General features: G+C 39.9%; 1 protein-coding gene across 1 annotated transcript in view; it reads right to left on the minus strand.

Moving 5' to 3' along the window:
- Positions 1 to 273: 273 nt before the first annotated feature.
- LOC135709193 (uncharacterized) overlaps positions 274 to 14,535 on the minus strand; it is a 345,728-nt gene continuing 331,466 nt past the window's right edge. The window contains exons 5-8 of the mRNA XM_065231416.1: positions 1,264 to 1,384; positions 942 to 1,203; positions 748 to 871; positions 274 to 677 (exon numbers count right to left, since the gene is read on the minus strand). Coding sequence (XP_065087488.1) covers positions 444 to 677; positions 748 to 871; positions 942 to 1,203; positions 1,264 to 1,384 — 741 coding nt within the window. The 3' untranslated portion in view covers positions 274 to 443. The remainder of the gene's footprint in view (positions 678 to 747; positions 872 to 941; positions 1,204 to 1,263; positions 1,385 to 14,535) is intronic.

The raw sequence follows: 14,535 nt of genomic DNA on the forward strand, positions 1-14,535 counted from the left end.
TTCTTTTTACTTTTTCGCTAGAAGGTTAATTTGAAGAATTTGTTCATTTCAGGTGATGATTTGTGTTTGGTTCCGCATTCAAACATCTAACTACAAGGGGTTGATTCTGGTTTAGGTGGAGGGAAATCACATTGAAGTGACCGACGTAAAAAAAAAATGTAACAAATTTCCGATAACAATTGCTTCGTGTTGTTGGAATTCAACCTGAATTTAAAAAATTTAGGCTATATTTTTTTTCTAAAGGGTTCGTGATTTTTAACTTGTGTCAAAACAAGAATGTTTCCTTGCGTCGAATTTTTACACGCAGTAGGCCATGGACGTTCGTAGTTATTTACACATTTCATGGCTAGCTAAGTTCATGGTTTCATTATATGCATAATTAGGCTACTTGTTTGATGACGTTTTGATGCAATTGCTACTACGGGAAGTGAGAGTAAAAAATATTACCTACAGATGGCACTGTCGTCAGCCGTGCATATGCTGTGGGCCGGAGCGAGAAAGAGTTTTCCATTGGAACAGGCACACAGTTGATAGATTTTACTGTGGGACGAAGACGAAGAAGAAGAGGATGTTGAACTACTGCTGCCATGGTCTCGGGACGATCCAGACGAGGAAGATGATGGAGCCTGAACGGTTCGAAGATTGGGCATGATAATCGAGCTGGCATCCAGGCGGATCTGTTAGAACGTGACGTAAATCGTAAAAGTTTAGGACGCTAGAGTATATCGTAAGGTTCAAAGAACTTACGCTTCCTGCCACAGAATGCAGCTTGAGATCGTTGAGGCAGTTGGCTTCAATGCTTCCGGCACGTGATTGCATGAATATTTCCTGAGTTGCGCGTACCTCCAGGGATCGTGTTGGTGATTCCAATCTAGAGTATACAAATAAATCAATTCATATTCCTAGCAAGAAGTTGTCTAAGAATCAGTCAACAAACTCACTTCAGATCCTTCCCGGCCTCTGCCCGTACTAAAGGCGTCTGGATCGAATCCTTGAAGATGACTCCACCTTCTCCTTCGACTCGGAGCGAACTGGCTCCAATGGAGACTTCATCACGATCGACAGCAAAAAGGGATGTGCCATGAGCGTCCGACACTCGAAAGTGATTCGCCAGCACTTCTAACCGATCGTGTCCCAAAAATAGTTGATTTTCCAAGTATCCCTCGAAATCACGAGTGTTTACACTAAAGTTTCGCGAAGATTCTGAAAGTTAATTAATTTAGATTGCATTAACACCGAAAAAGCTAATTGACCACGCCTTACCTATAGAAATCGGTTGCCCGTGCTTGGAACGTATCGAGGAAGCTCGTAAAATGTCCAGAACCATTGCCTGCCCCGTCAGTTGAATGCCTCCGGAAACTATCTTCAGCTGACCCATTCCATCCTGAAAAGAAAGTAAATTAATCCACAGTTCATCAATTCAATCCGGGAAATGAAGAAGTTTGCTTTATTTCCGTTCCCCAATGTTTCCCAAAGGAATCAAAGATCATTATCACTACTAATGCGAGTTGGAAAACCCTGGATAAATGGACGGGAAAAAAACCAAGAAATAAAAGGCAACATTTTTCCCTTCCCTTCAACATAAATAAACAAACACGTGTCTCTCAATCAGTGTTCACCAGCCACCACCACACCGCAGCAAAGTCTGTGTTTGTGTGACGTACGAGGGCAAGGGTGGATGGTAATACGTCAGACGGCATTTCCCACAGTACAATCAAAGAGGAAAGCCGGCTTTCACACATCTCGGCATCAGCGGGTGGTAGAAAAGTTTCAATTTCACCCGTCATATCTTTTTCCCTGTCGGCGTCCACCCCGGTAGAATGAAATGAAGTGTAAAAGTTGTGAAAAGGGGCGTTCGGGTGAGGGAGGGTGGGTGGAAACCGAGGGACGAGTCAATCAGTAGTATATTAAATACAAAAACAAACTTGGAGACTCATAACTGAAATTCAATCAACTAAAATCATGATGCATGATATCTGAAGCATTTTCGCAATCCGAAAATAGTTGTTATCTTGATTTCCAAATTGAGGACCTAAATCATAATATTTATTTATTTACTTATTTGATAAATTTATCTGACAGCAAGTCTTAATGCTCAAAGGAGCAGATGAGTTTGCTGGTCGAAAGATCATATATGATTACTAGACTGATGCAAAATTTGAAATTTTCGCTCCACAATGCTCAAACGGTTTCAAATCGGGTCCTGATTAGCCTCCCAAAATTTAAACTCATTTGGACTTGGCACAAATCATTCGAAGTTTATAAGGAAATTACTATGGGAAAACCAAACTTTTTGTTCATTGTCTTCTACTCATTTTCCATATTGCTTTTTCGAAAAGTTCTATAACTATTCTTACGGGAATTTTCCTAAGCTACAAACTTTGCGGAATATCGTTTTTCGGCCAAATGTCAAATTAAATAGTTATTAATTGTTTAAAAGATTGATAATCTTATGGCATGATCAAGCAACTGTTCTGTTAGCAACACTGTATTCTGCAGTGTGATATAGTAGCCATGATATTTGTGCTCTATTCTTCTCACCAGATACACCAATGTTGCCTGCTGAACAGTTGAATGAGCATAATCATAAGACATCAGTGACTTGAATCATTAATAACTTTTGTTTCGTGCATTTGATTGAAAAGTGGTTTTGAACAAAGTTGTAGCTGAAAAAATTTGCTACAATCATTGCTATCATTTTTGAAAGCACAGTCATGTGGTGAATTTTTAGATAGACATAAACAAAAACATAAGTTTTCCCATAGTAATTCCCATATAAACTTGAAATGGTTTGTGCCAATTCAGATTCTTACTAAACTAGTTCGAATTTTTGGAGGCTAAGCAGGACCCAATTTGGAATCGTTTGAGCACTGTGGAGCGAAAATTTCAAATTTTGCATCAATCTAATCATTACCTTTGTATGGGTCCCCTTACATTGCTCAACCCTAGGCAATGAGAAGGCAGACCCTCTCGCAAAGGTGGGCGCACAACAAGGCGAGATTTATGATAGAAGAATTTCACATGATGAATGTTTCCCATTAGTACGTCAGAGTTATCTTTAAGTTGGCAAAACGATTGGACATTGGACGGTGGTTACATTCCATTATTCCAAATGTTTCTTTGAGAGCGTGGTTCAAAGGTCTGGTCGGGGCTTCATTCGCGTGATGTCAAGACTTATGTCCAACCACTACTCGCTAGAGGCACATCTTTACATAATGAACCTCGTTGACAGCAATATATGTAGGTGTAGAACCGGTTATGAGGACATCGATCACGCAGTTTGGTATTGGCCGAGTAATGACGTCTCCAGAGCACGACTGTTGAATACCCTAGTGGCCCGAGGTAGACAACCCTTCCGTGAAGTAAGAGATGTATTGGGAACCCGTGATCTTTCCTACATGCAGGCATTCCACGAATTCCTTTGTTTGTTTTATATTAGAGTCTGAGGTGACCGTCCCCTCCATTCCAAACAATTTCCAGCCATTGTGTCCCATTCTTATTATCCTCCTGTTTCTGTGCTACTTGCCTCTGCCCAGCCAGGATTTGGACAACCGTCCGAGAGTAGTATCAGAAGGAGGCTACAGAAACCAGTTTCCTACCTAGCTCCTTCCAATCGAATTTGTTACCCTTTAACCCCGAGCCCGTCACGAGTAATTGGTACCCAATACTAACCTAGAACTACTGCTGTTTAAAATGTTAATTCAAACACTACTGATTGTTGGCACGGCAGAGTGTTACACACGACTGAACCTAGTAATTAAACGAACTGGTTAAAAAAGTCTTAAGGCTCAAATGTCAATAAAAAAAAAAAAACAAAAAAACATCATACATATTTTGGCAAAAATTTGGTGGTTGGTAGAATTGAAATCATGCAGCTTAAGGATATTACTGTATTTAAATCCAACTTTCTGAGCATGATTATAGAATCTATCCTTCAATCAATATGAATATGAATAAAAGGAGTTGACTCTACTTTCACTTGCTTTTCTTACAGAGCAAGCAAAGTAAATTCTTTTATTCATATAACCAAATCACACCATTAATGCATCTTAATACAACTTTTCCGTTTCCGCTTTATTGGAACTCTCTGAAATTAATGTTGGGATCATACGGAATATCATTCTGAAACCTACCTATCGGGCCCCATCAACTCATAGACCGGAGACCACTTTATGCCTCAGAAAATCCCGGCGGCGTCGACTGGGATTGAGCCCAGGCCTATTGGGGTGATAGGCAATCACGTTTATCACTACACCACCGGCACCGCTGTTCTGGGACTGATTGGTTGGTTGTGGATAGTGATATTTGGCAATCCCTCCTGGAACCGTAGTCAATCGTAAGACACTACAGCATTTTTTTTTTTAGAATACTGGAATGGTAGTCCATTTAATATATCAATAAAAAATGTAAAATGTACCTTAAAAGACAAAAACGAGCCCATAGCATATTGTGATATGTACCAATACAAAATAGTTTTTTTGCCCCTAAAAATTAGAAATTGCACCGGTAAATCAAACAAAAATCCCCTAAAATATTACAATTGTACCATAAATAAAGGTAGTTGTGCACATAGATTGTAGCGAGTACCAGATTTTGAATTTAATTTTAGACATTATATTCATTTGTCACCAGTTTTCAAATAATCAAATTAACACCGCCCCCAACACTAGTAATGGAATTCAATTACCAGGCAATGAGTTCGAGAGTGAATAAGTAGTCTACAAACAACAGTTAAATGAGTTCTAGTGCACTCTGAGAGGTGGAACGGGTTTGGGATGAGTTTTAAGGGCCTTGGTTATCTTCCAGAATGGTCTGGAGCGGTCGTCCAAATTCTGGACAACACGCCCGAAACTTTCATTCCGGAGTGAGTCCATTCTGGAAGCAATCCGCCTGTTCAGATCGGTCATTTCACATTTTTGCCCAGATCTCCAGTCCTCTGAAACTGGCGTCTACGAACATCTCTCAACCGAATCAGTAATTGGGTGTGGGAATCAATAGCAACAAACAACCCCATTTCGGAGCACGCACACAAAAAAAAAAAAAAAAAAACGAAAGAGATAACGCAATCACTATCGCCACGCAGTACATTCGGAGGTGGCGTGGTTCTAAGCGCAATTGCCACAGCGTGGCTTAATGTTGCAATTTCGGGTGCCGTGTCCAAAGTTCAGAAACCGTTGGTACTGAGTCGCATCGCGATGGCCGCCACGATATGGCTCCCAGCGGACGATGATGGAGTTCATGGAGCGGATGGCTTTCAGCGCGTTGAGCGTCACCGTTTCTTTGTGGAAGTGTACCAGGAAAATGCAATCCGGATACGCCTTCACATTTTCGTCGTCATGTTCGATAAACTTCGGGTAGAAGATTGGTAGGCCCCTGATGGCGACCATGAACGGTTTCTCACCGGGAATGTCGTGGGTGAAGTATTCCACCTTGGAAGTCAAATCCTCAGGTGGGCGATGACCAACCCAAGTAACAATTCAGGTTTTATGAAGGTTCTGTAGACCCTTATTTAGACTTGTAGAGTGCTTTAAAACTTCAATAAAACTTGCGATGTTTCTTGGGCAAGTCATACCGACTCTGCCCAACTTGAATTCGGCTTTGGCACCCAGCGACGCCAGATCCACGAGCTCATCGTAACGGAAGCCTCGCAACCTGCGAGATTTCGACCACTGAATAAGCTTCCTGTCTCAAAACGATTAGCTTAAGCGCCACCTCGTCACGGTTTGATTTGCCCGGCAAGAAACCCAGCCTCAGGGCGGGTTCATGTGTAGAAGAGACCGAAAATTAGTTTGAGGGCGATTCAGCAGACTGTTATCCCATGAGGGATTGAGATCCTCACAGAGAGAGGCTGCTTCAAACAGTCTTAAGAGAAAGTTGGTGCTAGCCACCGTTCTACCCAAACACAACAACACCCACGCACATTTATTATCACTGGAGGAACTTCCCCTTTCAGATTTCTTCCACCGATCGTGACACGTGAGTGCGGAGACTGTTTTCCCAGGTAGTCCAACCTGGAGGAAATTATGCTAACAACAAATAACGCAAAAATAGAACGACGTCAAATGTGAAAAACCTAGTCAACCAAAATTAACGTTACCTGGAAAGCTTAAACTTTACGTAAACAACATTTATTTTAGCGGCAAACAACGGAAATCATTATATAATTTATTAGAGTTCCTAACCTAGGTTTGTTCAAAACTTGTTCCTTTCCATATGTTTGTTTGTTTGTTTGGTAGCTCTCCTTAATCGTGTGTGCGGTTTTTTGATCTGGTTCTAGCGATGGCTAGCCTATCCTTTTACTTGTCTTCGAGCTCATGTGTTTGTGTGTGTGAAGATTTTCATGCATTTTGTTTCACACTCGATGTCGTCGCTGCTTTATCCGTATCGGCACATCAGAATCCCGTTGTCGGAGTGAGGTCGGCAAAGAAGCACTCTATTGATCGGTGTTGGTGTTGCGCATTGCACCCCGGACGGGTATGATGCGGAAATTCCCAATTGAATCCTCGAATTGGTACTGATACTAGCGCCGATTGCCGGTGGCGCAGATGTCGACGAGGGGATCGTCGGTTATGCACGAAAGCACATTAGTTCACGTTGTGGATGCTGGTGGATTTGGCCAACGCTCTGTCGGAGAATAGGTTCCGGATTCTTCCCAAACCGGGAATCTTGACGCTGAAGCGTGGGGTCTAGAGAGCGTGAAATTTCATCATGGGTGCGGTGTGCCGAGCAAAGCCATGTATCGCTAGAAGCGATGCGGTGCAATCTCCAATCTGCACAAAACGATCCTGCACAAAAAGCCGTCGAACGGCTGTTCGACATATTTAAGTAAAATTTCCACACAAAAGACGTTATCCACCTTACCTTTCTATACACTTTGCACATACAAAAATTTGGCCGCACGTTACTTCTAACCAGAGTTACATTTTTCTCGTGTGTGCAAAAATGTGCTGCCGAGACTCTTAACAAACCGTCTCCCGTCGCAACGAAAACAACATGTAACGAGCGAGAAAGAGACACGCAGGAATAAGATACGAGCAAGAAACAAATGCGACACCCAAAAATGCTGGCGTGCGCGAGGCTCGCGCTGATCTCATGTGCCTCATCTCATGTGCTACAATTAATGCTAGAACTGCAGAGCTCGAAGTTCTGGAATGTGTAGGTAAGTGAAATACAGGCTGTTGAAACTTGCTTGCTTTGACCGACATTCATTTGCGTTTGCACAAACCATTCCTATTTTAGAGGAAAGGTAGCATATATTTGCAGTGCTTAAATTCTTGAAATCCTCTAATAGCAAAAGCCATTAATTTGCCGGTCAATTAGAATATTCTTTGTTTATTTTTACCGGTTCAACACTTAACTGCACTTGCATGACTAACATCTTTTGACACGTTATTTTCAAAATATAGAATGGACAAAAATTCTACAAAAAGTGTATCGGTATTGTTTAGTACGGGGATTTGACCGTTGCAAGACGTTCACATTTTCAACGTAATTTAACCATTCATCGGCAACACAACTGGTATACATTGTTAGATGAGATTCAAAATACGAATAGATTATATCGGAATGCTACGAATGCAGCAATGTTATGATAATTCAATGGGTGAAAGAATTTTTTGCAGAACATTTTTTTTCTCTGCGTATTACCTTTACGCGTTCACTTGTACTTTGTTACCATTACTTTAAAAATGTTCAGATTTTTTTTAATGTGCCTCATGTGATCGAGCATTCAGATAAATTCTATAACAGAAGCGGTGACCAACTGGGTGATGGCGCGGTCTATGCTAAATAGCTGCAGCAAAATAGTGACATGGGCGGGCATCGTTGGCTTTAACTCAGATGAGCTTGTAGACCAGTGCAGTGATATATTTACCATTCCAATTATTAATATCACCAAGTCTACCGACCTTCTGTTCTGTTCCTTCAAATCGCTTTCTGGTTGGCACGGTACGATCTAGGTGGCTTCTGCTGACCATTGCTCTGAGGGTTTCGATGGCATCGTTTTCGCGTCGATGTCCGTAATCGCTTAGAAGAAATAACCTTTTCGGTTAGATAATGGGCGACCTTGCCTTTGTATACCAACAGTGTCAGAAGGAAGCGCCTGAGTATCGGCACAAATTCCACAAAGTGACCACCAAGCGCCACCATCTCGCTACAACAAACCAGAAAGTGGTACAGCCATTGCTACAACCTGCAACAGATCAACCAATCAAATCACCATGTTGCCACCATGTTACCAGAGTGTATGGTTTAAATTTGGAAAATACCGTGTTGAAAGTTGATCTATCCATTTGAAAAATTATGATATTCAAAAACTTAAGCACATTCTTAAGTCATCCTTTTTTTTAGCAACTCGCTAATTCAGATCAGGAGAACATCAGCAAATGCTAATCTTTTAAAACTTCCTGGCTATCTAGGGAGCATATCTGAAAGAATATCCTGTTACTTATGCCACGTTTCCTGAACATCTACAAAATTTCCTTAGGTTTTAGAAAAAGTACCTTGAAATTAAACGATGGTCCAAAATCTTCATCTTCAGGAAGTTCATTGAGATTTTTAAGATCCCTGACAAACTGCTATGAAGTTCCCTAAACTGAAACGAAGATACCTGAAGTATTCTATCTTTACGAAATTCCCTAAACTTTTTCAAAATGCCCTGTACTTCTATGAAGTTATACGCAGTTCCTCGAATTATTACGCAGTACACAAAACTTCATCAAAGCTTGCTTCACGTCTACGTTTCTCGTTGATTTTGCGCAAAGTTCGACGCACGAAATTTCCTGAATTTGTGCGGAATTCTCTGAACTATTTCAAGTCCATGAGGTTTCATCAAAGCTCTGAAGTTATAAAAAAAGGTCCCTGAATAATAAAGAGGTTCCCTGCCATTAAACAATAAACTTCTACGAAGATACCTAAACTTGTATAAAGTTCCCACTTCTACGATTTTTTCTGAACTTTTCCATGATCTCAGAACTTCAAATAATTTCACTAAATTTGGCACATGATTTATCTGACATATGTTGGTCTTAATGCATAAAACAAAATATAATAATAATAATACCAAAGAAACATTCAAAAACAGGACAGTGTTCTAGTGAAAACAGTTAAAGGAACATTAGGAAGCATAAGTGTTACTAATCACATTAGCAACAGTATGAACAGCCCATACTGTCAATTACGAGCGGCGAGGTGTATTAAGTGTGGTTGTCTTATAACTTTTTCAGGTACGTAGAAGAAGAGTTACCGAAGCAGTTCGATGAAACTCTACGAAGTTCAATGAAGTTCAGTGAGCTTCTACAAAGTTAACTGAACTTTAAAGAAAAATCTGAACTTCAAGAAAGTTTCCTGAACTTTTAAAAAGTTCCTTGAAGTACCACGAAGTTTCTTGAAGAACTACACAATTCCTTGCAACTCGGATAGCAGTTCTTACCCTGGTGTAGTGGCTGTAGGTGCATTGTCAGACAGCACCAGTAAATCAACAGAGGAAGTGGTAGAGGTGCTGCATGAAGAGGTGGTGATAATGGACGTGCCCTCAGGAGGCCGATAAAGCATGCAAAAACGAACATCAGCATCCTCGACAGAAAGGGTTTGTGGATCTGTCGAGATTCGATGCGTTGCATACAAAAAAAAAAATAATAAAGGAAATCGATTTAGATCTCCATTGTAATATTTGTTTAGTCCTTCGGCTCCACAGAGCTTTCAAAGATATTGAACCTACTAAATAAACATTTTGGAAACATGGTTTTCGATTCATATACTGACCGTTGAGTGTGACAAATATGTTAGATTCATCCCAAAATTTACAATCCAGTTTTCTTATTTCTCATCATATTTTCAGGTTGACTACTACTTGGGACGAACATACCATGCTTTTTGTCTAAATATATTTGAACAGTTCTCAAATTTAAGAAGATGTTTGAATTAACTAGTGATGTCGGCTACAGCTTGAAAGGCTGAAAATACTGATGGATGAAGTCATACGAATCAATTTCAACAACGAAATTTTTTTTTAAAGGGCCCTCCGAACTATTGGTTCTCTGCCAGCTGCAAAATACCTATCAATTTGATCCACCAAGATCAATCGGATCCAAATCTAGCTGATCAATATCCCAAAATTTGAGCTATTTGGTGGCGAACTGATTCTGCACTATAAGAAAAGTGTATTTTTTTGTCCTCATCGTTCTAGCCCTGCACCATAATGATTTACTGAAAAGTTGTCCATCGGAGCCCCCCCTCTTACGTGAAAATTTCCCAGCTACAACTTTGTTGAATGTCAAGAAAATTTGTTCTTAATTAATTTCCAAGTTGATAACGTGCTGGTAGGATTAATCGGCTGTTTTCAGGGCAACACTGCATCTTGCCCTTATGACATAATAGCATCAATTTTTTGTCTGCTGAATAGTAAATGAACCATGCCATAAGAACATTATCTTCCTAATCAATCAATAACTAATAATCCTAACGTTCAATTTTTCAATTCCCACATAAACTTCAAAGGGCCAAGTGCAGTTCGTGCAAGTGCATCCTAATGAGAACAAATTTTGTGATAATGATCAGGTGATTGGTGGAGCTAAATCAATCTTTTGAACCATGAAAATTCCATGCGCATGGATCGGTAGCAAATAACTCCGCCGGTAATTGGTTCGTAATCGTTTAACTCATCTTCCGTTTGAAATACTTCTATAAAACAACAATCTCTCAACTCTCAAAAACTGAATACCAACTGATTGAAATCAATCAGTTGTGCCAGCAACACGAGAATGTGACAGGACTACAACAGTGCTCTGCTGTTTTTTTTATCACCAACCAGCCACTTTAAGCATGCACGCAGGACGTAGGAGCGCTGCCGATCTCCCTGGAGCTCGCCGAGCTTAGCTCATGAGACACAGCACATGTGACACGAATCAGGCAAGTAGGAACAAAAAAGAAACGCGAAATAATACGTCTCGAAATGTACCAGGCACCTACGATCTTATAGAAAGCGTGTCTCTATCACGCGGGATGGATGCACGTGTACATTAACTCTGGTTAGAACTTCTAACCTAATGTTTGAACTCTACAGGCTAACGGAAAGGAACGAGAAATGTAACATTAAATTCAGTCTTTTAGACTTCTCACATTTTAAACTTCACATACCAAGAAAAACAAACCGCGACACTAAGTACTATTATGCCTTTTTACAAGTATGTAGGCTCGCGGCATAATCAAGGAATGGATGCGGTGTCCTCATCTGTTTATCCCAGAGAGCAGAAGAGGATCGCAGAACCTTGGGGAATTTCTTTTCCTTTTAGCGGTGTCCAAACCATGTTGGGCAGGAGAGAATCGCAATCCAAAGTGATTCTTTGATCGAAAGTATCTGTCCTTATTAATCAACTGCTTGGGTTTATATACGGAGTTATTGTCATAATACATTTTACAATTTGATGCATTGGCATGGTGTGATTTACATTTAATTACTGTAGGCAAAGTGAGATGCCTATAACGGTGTGACAATTCTATGTTTGTTTCATTGATGTCATTGTACTTGCTAGGCTATTAGCGTATTGAAAGATGTAACATGATCCGCGCATTCGGGTTCGCTGTTCTGGGTGTAGGAAAGGTAGATTAATAATTCGGTTTGGCAAGGCTATTCGGTTTGGCAAGGCTGAACGTATTGGGAACTCATTGCTTGTTGTATGACAAGTGTAACTCTATATGAGAGGACATTCCTTGGCGGGGAGCACATTTACGATTTAATTGTAAAAACGTAACTTCATGCAATTTGTTTAAATGAGTAATTGTTCTAGAGTACTGCTCTTTCTGCTTTCTCTCGGCAAAAAAATGTCACGATTTTTTCGGACGCTATCTACGCTCTCGCAACCTATCGCTTTTGGAGATTGGATTTTCGGTGAATCAGCGGATCTTCATCAACGAGAACCTTGGGCTCGCTACGAGGGGATTACGATCCAAAGCACTGGCGATGAAGAAAAACGGACAACTTTCGGGAGTCTTCACTAGAGATGGGATCGTCTTCGTCAAAACGAATGGAAGTGATCGTGCGGTTGCTGTAATGTCCGAGAGTGAACTGGAAGATATAATGCAACGTTGACCTATCCTTTCTTGCTATTGTTTACATCCTTGCCTCCGCTCCTTTTTATCCCGTGTCTCCCCTCCTAAAAGTTAAAGTTTTTAGTTGAACTATAGGGCTGATGTTGTTGCTGTTGCTGTTGCTGCTGTTGGGCCCGAGGACTGGGCGGTACGAGAGATGGAATGGAGCGTTGCTGTATTGGTGAATAATGCTATTCATAATTATTTGCGTCACATCTTGTAAATGAAGTACAAAATTTGAAATGTTTGATAACGTAGATTTTAGTTTAGTACTCAATTATCGTTTCCTCCTAATTGCTTCCGCGTTTTCTCATGCTTATGGCTGATAATTCCATCTATCACGTCTCAACGAACGTGTGTTTACCCGGAGTAGTACTGAAATCGGCATTGGTTCAAGGGAAGCTTTCAGTGTGTTGCATCAACAGCCAGAGTATTTGTGCTCGCAAGCTTAGTAAACTCGACGAATTACGCCAAATACTTTCTATAGCAAGAGTTGATGTTGTTTGTTTGACTGAGTCCTGGCTCAATGAGAGAATAGATAGCACCATTTTATCAATGCAAGGTTATAATCTCGTTAGACATGACAGAGTGGGACGACTAGGAGGGGGAGTTCTGATTTATATAAAAAAGGAATCAAATTCAATGTTGTCGGGAAATCGGAAAATCGAGCTAATGTATCGCAGACCGAATACTTAGCGCTGGAAATTTCAATACGAAATGATAAAATCCTCCTTGCTTGTTTCTATAATCCTCCTGAAGTTGATTGCACTGACGATATTGACAACATTTTACTGAACTTTGGAACTAATTACGGCCATACACTTTTACTTGGAGACTTCAATACAAACCTACTTAATATTAATGCTACCAGAACCTCTAGATTAATGTCAGTTTTTTCATCGTTCAATCTTTCTACTCTAGGAAATCAACCAACATTTTTCCATACGAATGGGTCTTCTCAGTTAGATTTAATGCTTTTTAATGATGAGTCCAAAGTTTTAAGATTTAATCAAATAGATGTCCCGATGTTTTCCAATCATGATCTTATATTTGCTTCGTTTGATTTTGACATGGAACAGTGCGATAACATAACTTCTTTTCGGTATTACAATTCCATGGATGTTGATGGGCTGTTGGATGCTTATAATGAACTCGAGTGGTTGAGTTTCTATCAAACTGCCGATTCACACACTCTTTTAGAGTTTTTCAACACTGCTATGACAAATCTGTACGATGATTTCGTTCCTACTCGTGTTCTCAATTCAGATAAAAAAGAAAACTCCTGGTTTAACAGTTCAATAAGCAAAGCTATGGTTGATCGTGACTTGGCGTACAAATCGTGGAAAAATTCAAAGCTCATTGATGATCACAATTTATTCAAACGACTACGCAATAAAGTCAACCAGCTCATTCATAATGCGAAAAAAAAAATTTTACAGTGCATCTAGATCCCAAATTACCCGCCCAAAAATTGTGGAAAAGATTAAAATCAATGGGTGTTGGTAAAACCAACTCTTGTCCGATCAACGGATTAAATTCCGATGAAATTAATGTAAGTTTCGCCAAGAACTTTAGCTGTTCTAGTAATTCGAATGAATATAATTTCCAAAGTCAAAATGAAGAACACATTCTTGAGAATGAATTCTACTTTGATATCGTCAGTGAGGTCGATGTAATAAATGCAATGTATCATGTAAAATCAAACGCAGTTGGACTAGATTTGCTTCCATTGAAATTTTTGAAAACTATTTGCCCCTTAGTTATAAAACCAATTACTCACATATTTAATTCCATCATCTTAACCAGCCGATTTCCCGATGGATGGAAAAAGTCAAAAATTATACCCATAAAAAAGAAATCTTCCAGTGATGCCATAGACAACCTACGTCCGATTAGTATTCTAAGCGCTTTATCCAAAGTTTTTGAACGTTTGTTGAAGCTGCAAATTTGTCAATACGTCGATCACAATAATCTTCTCAATACCCATCAATCAGGATATCGTCCAAAACACAGTGCGAAAACTGCGATGTTAAAAGTATTGGTATTGTCTTGGATAATAACAAGCCGGTAGTTTTGATACTCCTGGATTATTCAAAAGCATTTGATACTATTTCCCATAAAATAATGTGCAGAAAACTTCGTCAAAATTTCAATTTCTCTAATCATGTGACAACTTTAATTCAGTCTTATTTGAAGGGTCGAATGCAAGCCGTTTGCAATAATGGAATACTTTCAGCCTTCATTCCTATTTCTTCGGGAGTACCTCAGGGTTCTATTCTTGGCCCAATTTTGTTTTCCTTATACATAAATGACTTGCCCGGTGTACTAAAGTATTGCAAAATTCATCTTTTTGCCGATGATGTCCAATTGTACTTTGATTGTTCAGGAACCTCTCCGATATCTCGGAAAAAATCAATGCAGATCTAGCCAGAGTTTACGAATGGTCTT

The sequence above is a fragment of the Ochlerotatus camptorhynchus genome, unplaced genomic scaffold (genome assembly GCF_037179485.1).
Source record: "Ochlerotatus camptorhynchus isolate MF236.1 unplaced genomic scaffold, CSIRO-AGI_Acam_v1.1 ptg000355l, whole genome shotgun sequence".
Classification (NCBI taxonomy): domain Eukaryota; kingdom Metazoa; phylum Arthropoda; class Insecta; order Diptera; family Culicidae; genus Ochlerotatus; species Ochlerotatus camptorhynchus.